A 12,581-nucleotide genomic window follows, 5' to 3' on the forward strand; every position below is an offset into this window, starting at 1 on the left:
AAAAAACACTCCTTTACATTGAAATTGAATTTTTAATAGGTCACATTTCCTCCTAAAGTGAAAACACTGAAAACAGTGGAATAAATAACACCATAATAGCTAGCATTGTTATAATAGGACAATAAGAATAAATGTGATCTTAGTTTTCAGCGCTCAGGAACCTTCTTGCTCTTGGTTTATGGCAGTGTTGTGGTTTTTAAGCGTCATCAAATGTTGCAATAATGAGGACCACAAGATGATATGATTCATTTTTATATTTTTTTTACAGAACTGAAGATTTACATCAAAGGGGATACTGTGAGGAGTGCGCATGAAACGTCTCAAGAATCAGTCGAAACTGTACAGCATTTTTAACAAGCAGCCTCCCGTAACCATGGAAACATGTACCCTGTTCCCAACACTGTCACATCGTAATGGTTGAATAAAAGAAATTATCACCAAACTGAATCTAGAACAATGGAGCATTGGAGCGTCCCATTATGCCGGTGTGTGTGTGTGTGTGTGTGTGTGTGTGTGTGTGTGTTCTCGTCAATTTGCCCAAGTTTTACTGATTTCCATAGTCGTTCTGAAACTGGTACAAATAGCCACCTGACTATGGTTCATTTTCAGTGCATTAGCTCTTTCCATTGTGTGTAACAATCAGGTTTTACCTGTACTGCTATTATATCCAGTGGATGCTGAGTGAGGTAAGAGGTTGAAATAAGATTATGTGTGTTGCATGTTGCTTGCATTTTTTATTGTGTGTGTGTGTGTGTCAGTAAGAGAGAGAGAGAGAGTGAGAGACAGAGAGAGTGTGTATCTGTATTTAAATGCTCATGTGTGTGCGCAGCTACTATACCATTTTTCTTCAACGGGCTAAAATACACATGTTCGAATGCAGTTCATCAGCAATGACAAAAAAAAAGGTGGGGAGGGGTTTGTATTCGGTGACTAAATTGCAGGATAAGGCACGTGACAGTCAGGCTAAGTTTCGCTGTGTTCGCTTTTCATCTCACAATTATTCACATTATAATCCAGTTTCCTCACATTGACCCCGGTGCAGTTACATAAATAATAGGTTGAAGTGAGGATGAATTCCCATAAGCTGAGAGCGCTTCTCTCCTCAGTCTCGCGCTGTAAACATAGTTGGGGGGAAAAAAAATGAAAATAAAAATGCAAATGAAGTCTTCTCAATTCCTTCAAAGACAAAAAAGCAACAACAAAAAAAAAAAACATCAACAGATCCTTCAGTGAGGCATGCCCGCCTGTACGCAATACTCTAAAAGAGGCTCACGGTCAAATGAAAGCTTTTTCTTTTCAGCTCAGTTCATTTTTTTTTCTCGTCCCCTATTTTACGTCCTTAAAAAAGTCTTTTCATCGTCTCTGGTTCATGGTTGGACCGAGCGTAAGTTTGGGCTTCGTTATCTATCGAAAAGACACCCATCTAGGGAGGTTTGTGACTGTTGCAGTTGTGAGGTTTTTTTTTTTTTTTTTTGTGCAAGTGACCAGCTGCACATTACAGCTGCATGATGTGAGTGTTTTATGAGCAATACCAGTGGCTGGCATCAGTGCAAGGACGGTGCTCGTAGTACCGATCTCAAAGCAAGGTCAACCAGTGCTCCTGGTTCCTCCACAACGTAGGTGTAAAAGTTAAACAAGAAACTGATGCAAAGGGCTCTTTAGTGACTGGAACCGAGAAGATGGGCAGTCTGTAACGTCCATGCGTCCTGCGGTTGGACGGTAGGTTGGCGGTCACTGAGGGCCTGGCTAAACGAGCATCAGAAGAGGCTGGTGAGGGTGGTCTGCGAAGGGCTTCGGCACTCGTGGACGTCCAGGCTGCCAGGCACAGAGGTCAGTACAGAGGTGACGGTGGGCATGGTGGGGTTGGTAAGGTCTGTCAGTGTGGTGGGAGTGCTCGACGGGCTCATGGAGGCATTAGAGATCTCGGAGGCTGGCCCGGAAGGCGTTCCGCCGGGCAAGGTGGACCCGTCTGAAGCCTTGTCCACGCCCGTGTTCTCCTGACGCAAGAGGTTCCGCCGGAACTTGGCCCTGGCGTTCTGGAACCAAACCTGCATTCCGAAACAACGCGACAACGTTCCATGCATTAATGACAAGCCCACAAGGGAGAGAGACAGTTTGAAAAACGGAATGACAAATAAGGACGGAAAAGCAGGCTCATCAAAGCAAATGACTGCTTTGTTTTCTGGCGATGATAATTAGGGCTTTGAGATTTTAGACTGAGTTTCTGCTTGACAATCTTTTTGTTTATTTCATTTCTCCCTTTCTTGAGCTCCCCAGATGATTATCTGTCACATTTATGAGAGAATTGCAGACTATTTTGCCTCCTTTACGTTCAATGATAGCTGACAAAACAGCTGGGTCTCGATATGAGCTTCGTTTTCAGATCTAGTTCGGAACAGAACAATTCCCTTTCATTTGCTCTTCCATTAAACAATGTTCTTCTTTCTGCAAATGAATACCATTCACAGACAAAGATAATAGATTGAGCCAAATTACAATGCATATTTTTCTGATAAGCAACTCGAATTTGGCTTTTATTAGCACAGCAAAAAGATCTGTGATTGTTCTCATTTATGTAAAAGATTGAGGTCTAATGACTGCATAAATGTTCATTAAAAGAATTCCATTGTATGAGGAAAGTTATGTATTTTCTACTTAAGGAAAAAACATGAAGTCTATTCAATTTACTCTCTAATTACTGTTGTGAAGTTTATTCTCAGATACTCAACAGAAACTCTCCTATTGGAAGACATAACTGTTCTAATAGCAGAGACCATTTCTTACCTGAAGTACTCGCTTGGTGAGACCTGTTTTCTGGGCCAGCTGTTTCAAGTCCTTGGCATCGGGGTTGTGGTTGATGGCGAAATAGGACTTCATGGTTCTGAGCTGATGGTGCTTAAAGGAGGTCCTCATGCGCTTGGTCTTTTGGCCAGAGCTGTACTGAGAGTCTCTGTCCATAGGATCACCATCATTTTCATTACAGCTCAGCGCTGTTCAAAACCACAAAAAGAAAAAAAAAGGCATGTTAATGTCACTCTACAGATGCTAAGACAAGTCACCTGAGTAACTAATGTGTTATAATGAATGAGGGCAAACCATTTATGAATTCCATGACTCCAAAATAGAGCCAATATTATGAAATGTAGGGCTCGGAAATTCATACATGGGATGGTCCCCAACTGTGAACAAATTGAATATCCTAACAACAAATATATTAGATGCACAGTGCAGTCTTGGTGTCCTCATTTAAATTAGATACACCGAACTATCACAGTATGATCCTGAGCCATTTCCCAGCCAGCTCCATCTCTGAGCTAACCATAAATCTTTACAGGAGCAAAATCAATTGTGTTGACAGTGCATTCAATACTTTCTCAGCTTGTGTACCAGGACCACTTAAATAAAGAGAGGCGATTTTAAAATATCTTCTTATCATTTTTTTTCTTCGTTTTTTTGTGTATATATATATATATATATATATATATATATATATATATATATAGTGTTCTTCTTCCTTCAGTAGTGTTTTTGTACATTGTTAGACTAATTCTTACAGTGACACAAAATGACAGTTCTTGTTTGTTTTGTTTTAGCTGGATCCATATCTTATAATCTAAATCAAAAATAACATTTCCATGATATTTCTCCAATATATTTCTATTTGTAATATCATTTATATTTATTATTAATCATTTCATTTATTTGTTGACATTTTTTGTGAGCTCACTCAAACTTTAACCAACATAACGAATAATGTACTTTGTGCCATATTAATTTAGTCGTCACACTTGTACATATTTCTTTTTTTCCTTCAAAAAATAACCCCAAAAACATTTATTCGTTTTCACTAGTCATTAAACGATGCTTTATCGTATGGGTACAATCATCTCGTGCTACTGTATGTGACTTGGCTGGAAGTGTTTTTCTTTTTTTTCATAATATTTTCTACGCACAGAATCGTGGGCTCGCCAGTCCTTCTTGGCAGAAGTGTAAGTGTTGCTAGACGCATGACAGTTCGGGAATTCTGTTTTCTCTGACAACTACAAATATTACTCATTGAAAATCGTCTGATCAACACTTCAGATAATTAACCTTTAATGCCTTCAGCACTGCACATGGTGAGCAAATGTTTTTTGTTTTTTTTCTAAGCGACTTAAATCTGTCCATTGATAAATACTGCCGTCCTATTAAATATAGTCAGAAAAACCTGATATGCCGAGCCGCTATTTTTCAATGCGGAGCCACTTTTTTTTTTTTTAATCTACAGTCTGTTTTAAAGCAGCTCAGGTTTAGCGAAGCTGCCTGTTTGTCCTCGTTTACGGTGTGCTGCTGTTCCCACCGTGACCTGAAGGGGGCAGTGGCGATCCAAAGCGTGAACCCCTCCACCAGTACCTGCCGTCAAATGTCTGCCTGAGGCACCGTACGATGATTTAACAGGGCTTAGTGCTTCTTTGATATCTAACCGTTCACTGTATTGACTGTAGAGTTCTAGGCTAATGCCTAAGTTTATTGTGGAAGTTGTGCGGGAAGTTCAGGCTCAGCACAGCGAGCAGGCAGCTCTCCAACTTCAGGTCTTAGAGGACGAAAAGAGCCCGACTCGATTCAGAACTAAAGAAAAACAAAGCTTTAAAAAATAGCTTGCTTTATTTATACATAATAACACGCTTTTAAAAATGTATCAAAATAATGGTCTCTCCTTTGCATTAAAAAAAATAGTTTAGATTGTTTCATGTTATGTTTTCGTTCAGTAAAAATTTTCATTTGCATAGTTGGATTTTTAATTCCATCCTCTTTTTGTTTTCGTTTGGACCATTTCGTGTATACTGAAAAAACGGTGCCTTAAATGGATTCGTAGTGGATGTCAATGAATGAAATGCGTTAAAGGCAGTTGTCTTTTTTTCAATGGACAGTTGTCTATAAACATTGCGTTCACTTGCAACCATTTGACACATCTGACTCATGAGTCATTTTTCTGGACATAAGGTTTAATCAGTGTAAATACATAAGGATTTCAATATGTCTGTATAAAAACCCCCCGAGTGATCTGACTTGAAAGTGTTAATAATACATAATCAAATAATCAGCGCTGCTTTCATCCTGAAATCATTTCTGAGATTTGTTTCTGGCTTTTGGGCGCGTGATTAAACAAGCACTCAAGACATTCAAGCATTTGCTAGTCTGTGCGAAAAAAGGACAAATGAATTAGCTTATGTCTGAGAAACGTTAATCCCCCTTTTCTCTTATTCTCTCTCCCTCTCTCTCTCTCTCCCTCTCTCCCTCTCTCTCCCCCTTTCACTTCTTTTTAATCTTCTAGAGGTCTCGACTTGTATCTAAGCCATTTTCCACTTGTCAGTCCGCGTACTCGTCATCATTGCTGTGCTTTGGTCCTCTAAGGGTCCGGAGGGGGCTGACCGAGTGGACAAATCACACTTAACTCCAAATCACCAAACTTTACTCTGTACTTATAGTGATTATATAGGCCTATTGATGCTCTGCATTTACACTACAGAAACAGCCCACAGTCCTCACTGAGATCCAGAACATTTTGTTGTTGTTGTTGTTGTTTTTTTTCTTTTCAAAATTAACATCGAATAAATACAGCATGTAGTCTAAAAACGTAGTAGTCATTTTACCAAACGGGAAATAATGTGCACTGTAAGCTTCTAAGCATTCTGACTATTTGTACTTTTCTTTCCTAATTTATTGAAAGAAACGTAATTGTCCAACAATACGTCTTAAGTCTAAAACAATAAATACGCTATTCATTACATATATATGTATTTATATATCTACATTTTTATCAGTTATAAAAATATAATAATTTTTGTGTCCAGTCTGCTTGATTCACCTAATATTTTTCCTTCAGAGCAAAACGAAAAGTCCACACATCAATTATACAGCAGTACAAATAAGGCCTAACCCGTACACTGACTGTACATCTGCAATAACGACCTCCTTTTCAGCCTAATAGTACTCCCTTCTCCAACCAATGAGCCCAAATGACATTATAACATTATTACATTCATCACAACCGAGTAAGCGGCAACACTCAGCAATTTATTAAACGCGACAAAAATATTCACTTCACAGATTTACTTAAAATATTTTTAAACAGGCTTGTAGAAAATGTATGGGTGATGATTTCACTGTGTTAAGTTTGCTTATTTTGTCTGGACGTGTGTTGTTATATCGCATTGTATTTAGGTGACACGCTTTAATATTCATTTCAAAACATTTATTGCGATCAATAACGCAAAAGCCACGATGTTTAAAAGTACAGCGCTTTTGTGTTTTTTTTTTTTCTTTTTTCTCGACTTGCTATTCCCCGAATTTCTACACTGAAATTAGGAAAGCTTAAAAAAACACTGCTTTTCTACAGTTTAACCCACTTTAAACTGCAACTTTTTCATTCAGTGTTCAGTATTAGTTTTCGAACAACACCGACTGTTCTGTCACTCCATCCATACTAATATGTAAGTGGTTTAGGTTTAGTAGAGTAAGAAAGAGAGAGAAAGTAAAGAAGTGTGGGCTCTTAGGCTTTTGACTGTAATCGATTTGACAAAAAAAAAAAAAAAAAGGAGCAAGAATCGAAAAGGCTCTAACCTGCGTTATAGGCCGCCAGGTCGGCTCCTGGCCCTGGACTCTTCCTCTTCCTCGGCCGGCCCTTCTGCACGGTGCCCACTCCGTTGTAGTAGGCCAGTCCTAAGGGGCCCGCGGGCACCGCGCCTTTGCCGTGCGCCACGTCCGCGTGTCCGAATGGCGCGCCGTAGTCGCCCTGCACAAGCGTTTCGAAGTGCAGGCGGCAGTACACCAGGCTGTCCTTCATGCCGAAGTGGTCGCCCGTGGTCAGCATCTTGCTACACGTCGTGCACGTGAAACAGTTCAAGTGATACACCAAGTCCCTCGCGCGCATCACCATTTCAGAGGCCGAGATGCCGAGGTGACAGCGCGCACATCTCTGCACCGAGAACCTCCTGCGAGAGAGAGAGAGAGAGAGAGAGAAAGAGAGAGAGAGAGAGGACAAGGTCAGCTACAGATCCCGAGCATGAGACTGACCACATAATCTGCCCAAAAAACGTGGTTGTAAAGCATTTTAAAGTCTGAGCCCTCAGCAGGTCTGCTACTGCCACTAATGTGCCCGCGCTGATTTGGTTTATTTTGACCCATATTATGACCCAGCACAACTGCGCTGTTTGTTGTATTTTTTTTTATTTTTAATATTTACTATAACCGAAAAAAAAGGGGCAACCAAACACCGAGAGATGCAAATGAAATGATTGATATCCCTTGAATGCGCGTGTGGATTTCTGAATTAAAGGAACACTGCATTAATGAAATAATAAATAGCCGTATGACATGAAAAGGGCCCTGATGACGTGTCGTAACAATAAGCATCTCACTAATTCACACGAGTGCAGCAATGGCGCTAGGGCCCCAACACATACTCGACACACACTTCCTAGCTCAGTTCGTTGCTTGTTGCTTCCATTAGAGTGTCTTTTAATGGTTGGTGCAATGTTTTTATTTTGTTGAAAATATCATCAAATTGCACCCCCCCCCCTGCAAAACGAAAAAATGGGTAAGTGGCAATACCAGGACAAGAGTAATAAAAAAAAAACACCCTCCCCATACATATCAAATGACAAACTTCAGGGGAATTGCTATTAAAACTCACAGATCTTTTGGAATGATAAAAAAAAACAGATTTTAATTTTTTTCTGGTTGAATTTGAACTTTTGTTAGTTGTTTTTTTTTTTATCAAGACATGTCTGTGATTTGTTGTTTTTAAATGTGTAAAGGTTTGTGTGATTTGTACTATTGAGAGTGGATATTTATGTGTTTTGTACTTTTACTGTAGAGATTTCGTCGATTTGTAGTTTGAAGTTTGAGGATTATGTGATTTGTAGTTTTTGAAATGTAGACGGTTGAGAGTGTGAGATTCAGAGACAACTGAGACTTGTCAGTTTTAATGAGGTTACAGTGGTCAGCTCTACCTGTAGTAGTCCTCTTTGCAGTAGATGCTGCCGTCCTTGCTGAAGCAAGTGAGCTCGGACTCCAGGTTGAGTTTGCACTCACAGCACTTCAGGCAGCGCATGTGCCACTGCTTGTCCACGGCCAGCAGGTAGTAACGGTCCGAGATTCTGCCGCCGCAGCCCGCGCACAACGCCACGCGCTCACCGCTCATAGACGGCGTGCTCTGCGGACACACACATACAACCAGCGGTCAGAACACACCCGAAGCCACGATTTGTCTGTAATCACGGAGTGTATGTGTGTCAGTGAGACTGTAGTGAGGATGATGATGGGGAGAGAGGGGGAGAGAGAGACAGAGAGAGACACAGAGAGAGAGAGGATGCTGTGTGGCTGAGGATGGGAGGGGCGTGAGAGGGGCTTCACTTTTTCATTAGACAAATAAAGCAAAGCAAAGCAATGCAGATTTATAGTGAACATAACAGTTGCAGCTTAAACGCAGTTAATACGCACTAACGTACCTCACACACACGTTTAATTAGTGCTTTCATTTATGTTGCACGAGGTAGTTTGAAACAGGGCTAACTTTGCACGATTTCTCTCTTACACACACACACACACACACACACATACACTCAGAAGACTGAGACTACATATTTCACTGCCCATGCTAAAAATAAAATACATTTGTGCCCACAATCATTATTAATGCTAGTAATAATATTATATAACTGTTAAAATGAAGAGATGCACATTTTTAAAAGAAGCACAAAAACAGACTACCACGTAAACCACGTTCAAAACAGATACGTAATCCTTGAGAAACAATTGTTGCTTTCATTGTTGCCAGACTACAACCTCTACGAATAATAATAATAATTCTAACAATGTTTACACAACAACAATACAAACAAACAAACAAACAAAAAACAGAAAAAGAAGAATTATCGTGAGCTAGAAGTAAGTAAATAAACCGAGTTTCAAGATGATGCGTCGATTAGGGGGTTATTATTATTATTATTATTGTAATTGTTAGACTCAGTAGCAGTCAGTGCAGGGCTGTACAAATCAACTAAAGCTATATTTTCAAAATAAAAAGCCTGACACTTACAAAGCAACATCAACAACCTCTGAGTTGAAAGACTCTCATCATCGTGCACTACAAACTTGTCCAAAACACCCCCCCCCCCAACACACACACACACACACACACACAGTCTCTCTCTCATACACACCCGCAAAGCCCTTCTAAGTAAGAAGCATTTCAGCCAACTGTTAAAATAAATTACTACTGCTGGTCTCCAGCAATTCGATATGAATAGAGATGACTAGCAAAAATAGTGATAGATGAAGGCCCGTTATTTCTCAAAGAATTCGTTTTTCTTCCCTCCTTCCGTGTCCAAAAAAGCAGGTTAAAACCTCAGATTGTAAATCCATCCAATACGTTCAGTAGCGTTTGTCAATGTATGCTATTTGTGGAAATTGCTGTGTGAAATTCTTTAGGCCTTATTTGGCTAAAATGAGGAGTCTGGATCACCTGCGGCTGAATTCGGTGCACTGTAACTCGAATGAGAAATAAAAAAAATAAAGAACTTCACAGCTCTGAACGCTAAACACTGCAATTCCAAACACACACACACACACTCACTTATTACGCTTACAAATAATTCCGTCTCCATTCACTCAATTTCATATCAATGAAAAAGAGAAAGTGAGCTTGTGTCATTTTAAGCAAGTCCTCCAAATAACGGAAGAAACTGCTAATAAGCGTACATATAGACCAAGTGCAGACAAGGCCTACCTCCATTTCCTCTATGTCGTGCAAAGCTAGCAATTATTCCCCTTCTGTTCTTTTAGGGCTGTGTCGTTATTATGGTTTGTAAAGTTACAAACAATTCCTGCCTCTCGATTCAGCTAGTGGTTTTAAACGAGGCCTGCTCTGCTAAAGTTTTGGCCTGGAACGGCTGGAATAATGGCCTGAGGCGATGGAAATGGAAACGGGCATGGTCACAGGCACTGTTAGAGCCGTTTGGTATGGGAATTGGTGTGGCCACTGGCATTGTCATGGGCTTTGGCATGGACATGGTTATGGTCATGGGCATGGCCTACCGTCTCTGTTTCCCCCATGTCGATGGCGGAGCTGATGGGCGCCGAGTCGCTCTTGCCCCTGCGCTCCATCTCTTCCACTACCCCGCGCATGTCGGCGCCGGGCACGCCGTGGAAGAGCATCGCGGACAGCGAGCAGCACGTGCTCCCTTTCGAGCTGCGGGCCGAGATTTCCGTTAGGCGCAGTCCCGGCCCGGTGCAGTTCATACGACCCACGGCTCCTGCTCAATGCAGCCCAGCCTCCAGCGCGCACTTCCCGTCGCTTCCTCGCTCTCTCTCCGCAGGCTGCTGGACGTCTTCAGGCGCTCCAGGCTCTCGCAGCACGTACATGGCACATGGCGCGCGCGCACGCCAACATTTACGCGTTCCTGGGCTTCAGAGCTTCGGGGGCTTCTTTACTCACCGGCGAGGGAACGAGGTACCGCTTTTACATGCGCGTGAAACCCGAGCGATCGTCAGTTACCACATGTTGGACGAGCATCTGTCAGCACGCGCTCAAAACGACCACTGCAGTTTGTTGCTACTGCTGATTTGTTCTTCTTCAGAAATCGATGCTGGAATGAAGCGATTCGCGCATCAGAAATCCAGTTTTTCCTGGCTGGAAAAAAAAAAAAAATCAGATATAATCCCGGAGCCGGTGTGAAATTTGCTTCTTTTTTTTTTTTGGACTAACAACAACAACAACAACACCAGCGTGTCAAATTTCGTGCCTCATCTTCATCTCTCCGTGTCAGCTCAGAAAATGTCCAAGAAAAGAGCACTGCTCGCTCATCGATAACCGGAGGAGTGCAACAACGTCCAGTCCCAAATTTCCACTGATGTGATTTTCTGTTTTTTCCGCGTCTGCAGGGCCGCGCGTCCCCTCCTCGCGCTCGGAGCGCAGTGTGAGTAATTGGGGAGGAGGAGTTGAGCGCACTTCGGCTTTTGTAGGCTCTAATCCCCCCGTCAGTGCCCCTTTTCCCCCCAGTTCTCCTGCTCTCCGTCTCCAAAACGGCGCGCGACCCTCCGCGCCTTTTCTACGCGGCTTCTGACGTCACGGCGTTGCGCGGGAGCCCATTGGCCATGAGATTCCTCATATAGCGACGTGAGGAACAGTTGCCGGGATTTTATTGCGACCGGACTCAAATGTGATGGTAACTCACCACAATACTTTTTAAATGTCTGTTTTTAGGATGGAGGGGGCTGAATTATCTAGCGTATTGTTTCAGCTAGGCTTAGTGGGGGAGCTAGAGCTAAATGAATCCATCGAGCTAATAGTGTTGATAAGGGAGTAAATAATACTGTAACTGTTATAATATAATAATCAGTCAGCGCATGGCAGTAATGACGGTGGGCTATTTTGTAGAAAGGTGTTGTGTATCCAGTGGAGGCTTATTGCATTTTTCATCGTTTTTTATCGTGGCAAAATAACATTTTAAATTCATTTCATTTCATTTAAATGTTACCTGTGGTTGCAAATTAATAAACGCGTTACTTCAGAACTGGTGAACTTAAATAATGTATTTGTCTTGATGTAATATGGTTTATTTTAAACCATCTGTCACAGTTTATTCAAGTAACATTTTCAGTGTATTTATGACTTGTAATGTTTATGTATATTTATCTGACTACATTCATTTTTGTGTAATCCTCAGACAGGACCTCCGGTATCGAAAATGGATTTCTTATCGAACAGATTTTTTTTTTTTTTTTTTTTTTTTTTTTAACTTGGGGTCCGAACCCCTGAGAGCCCACCAGGTTGGGGTCCGAACCTGGAGGATCCTTGTGTTTCGCACCAACCAAGCTGCCTGCTATACAAAACAGCACCACCCCCCCCCCCCCCCACCACCACCACCCCGTGACTGAGCTTCAACAAAAGCATCCAGAAGGCGTTTAGTGTCAGAGGACTAAAGTCCTGCACTCTGCCGCACTGACAGCGCCGAATCTGCGCAGACCAGCCTGACACAAACCTTCTCACAGGCCAATTAACGCCACAGCAGCGCTGAATAGAGCTTATTTAATCACCCAACCACACATATCTCCCCACTCTCAAATAGAAAGTTCTGATAAACACGCTGCGACAAAGGAGCGAATTTTGTAAATATTAAATACTTTTTTTCCAGCATTTTCACTACATAATATTTATTATTTATATTTATTCATGTGTCATTCTCTTATGGGTGCATTGTTTCAAAACAACAAAAAAAAGAAATCGAAAATAAATTTTGTAATTCATGGAGCCAGCATTTCGGAAGCAGTCACAATTTTATACCAAAGGAATTCTACTCCACCTTAAATTGTATTAACAGCATTTTGCATTTGTTTTAGAATATAACACATATACACTACTACCGTTCATTTTTTTTAGCCTGCAAGAAAATTCAAGTTTTCCTTCTATTTTGCGGTCGCACATCAAAGTGCTAAAAATCCCCCAAACTCCCATGTGGCGGAGTGTGTTGACCGCAGAGGAATAATATTGCTATCAAATATCTCGGGTCATACATTATTAATGATCACACTCTTTT

The 12,581-nt window shown here is 41.4% G+C and overlaps 1 protein-coding gene across 1 annotated transcript; it reads right to left on the bottom strand.

The window, feature by feature from the left end:
• Positions 1–236: 236 nt before the first annotated feature.
• lhx2b (LIM homeobox 2b) lies at positions 237–11,071 on the bottom strand. Its single transcript, XM_072680994.1, has 5 exons — positions 10,081–11,071; positions 7,995–8,197; positions 6,604–6,974; positions 2,785–2,990; positions 237–2,048 (listed from the first exon to the last, which is right to left on the bottom strand). Exons 1-5 carry the CDS (start codon positions 10,282–10,284, stop codon positions 1,758–1,760), a joined length of 1,275 nt encoding a protein of 424 aa, XP_072537095.1. The 5' UTR covers positions 10,285–11,071; the 3' UTR covers positions 237–1,757.
• Positions 11,072–12,581: the final 1,510 nt, after the last annotated feature.

This window comes from Salminus brasiliensis, chromosome 6 (genome assembly GCF_030463535.1).
Source record: "Salminus brasiliensis chromosome 6, fSalBra1.hap2, whole genome shotgun sequence".
Taxonomy (NCBI): domain Eukaryota; kingdom Metazoa; phylum Chordata; class Actinopteri; order Characiformes; family Bryconidae; genus Salminus; species Salminus brasiliensis.

Bases quoted from the DNA above. Each gene is read 5' to 3' on its own strand.
- lhx2b (XM_072680994.1), bottom strand. From the start codon at position 10,284: ATGAACTGCACCGGGCCGGGACTGCGCCTAACGGAAATCTCGGCCCGC. The intron at 8,198-10,080 runs GTAGGCCATGCC...GTGTGTCCGCAG, and splicing joins ACATGGGGGAAACAGAGACG to AGCACGCCGTCTATGAGCGG. The intron at 2,991-6,603 runs GTTAGAGCCTTT...GGTTTTGAACAG, and splicing joins CCTGGCGGCCTATAACGCAG to CGCTGAGCTGTAATGAAAAT.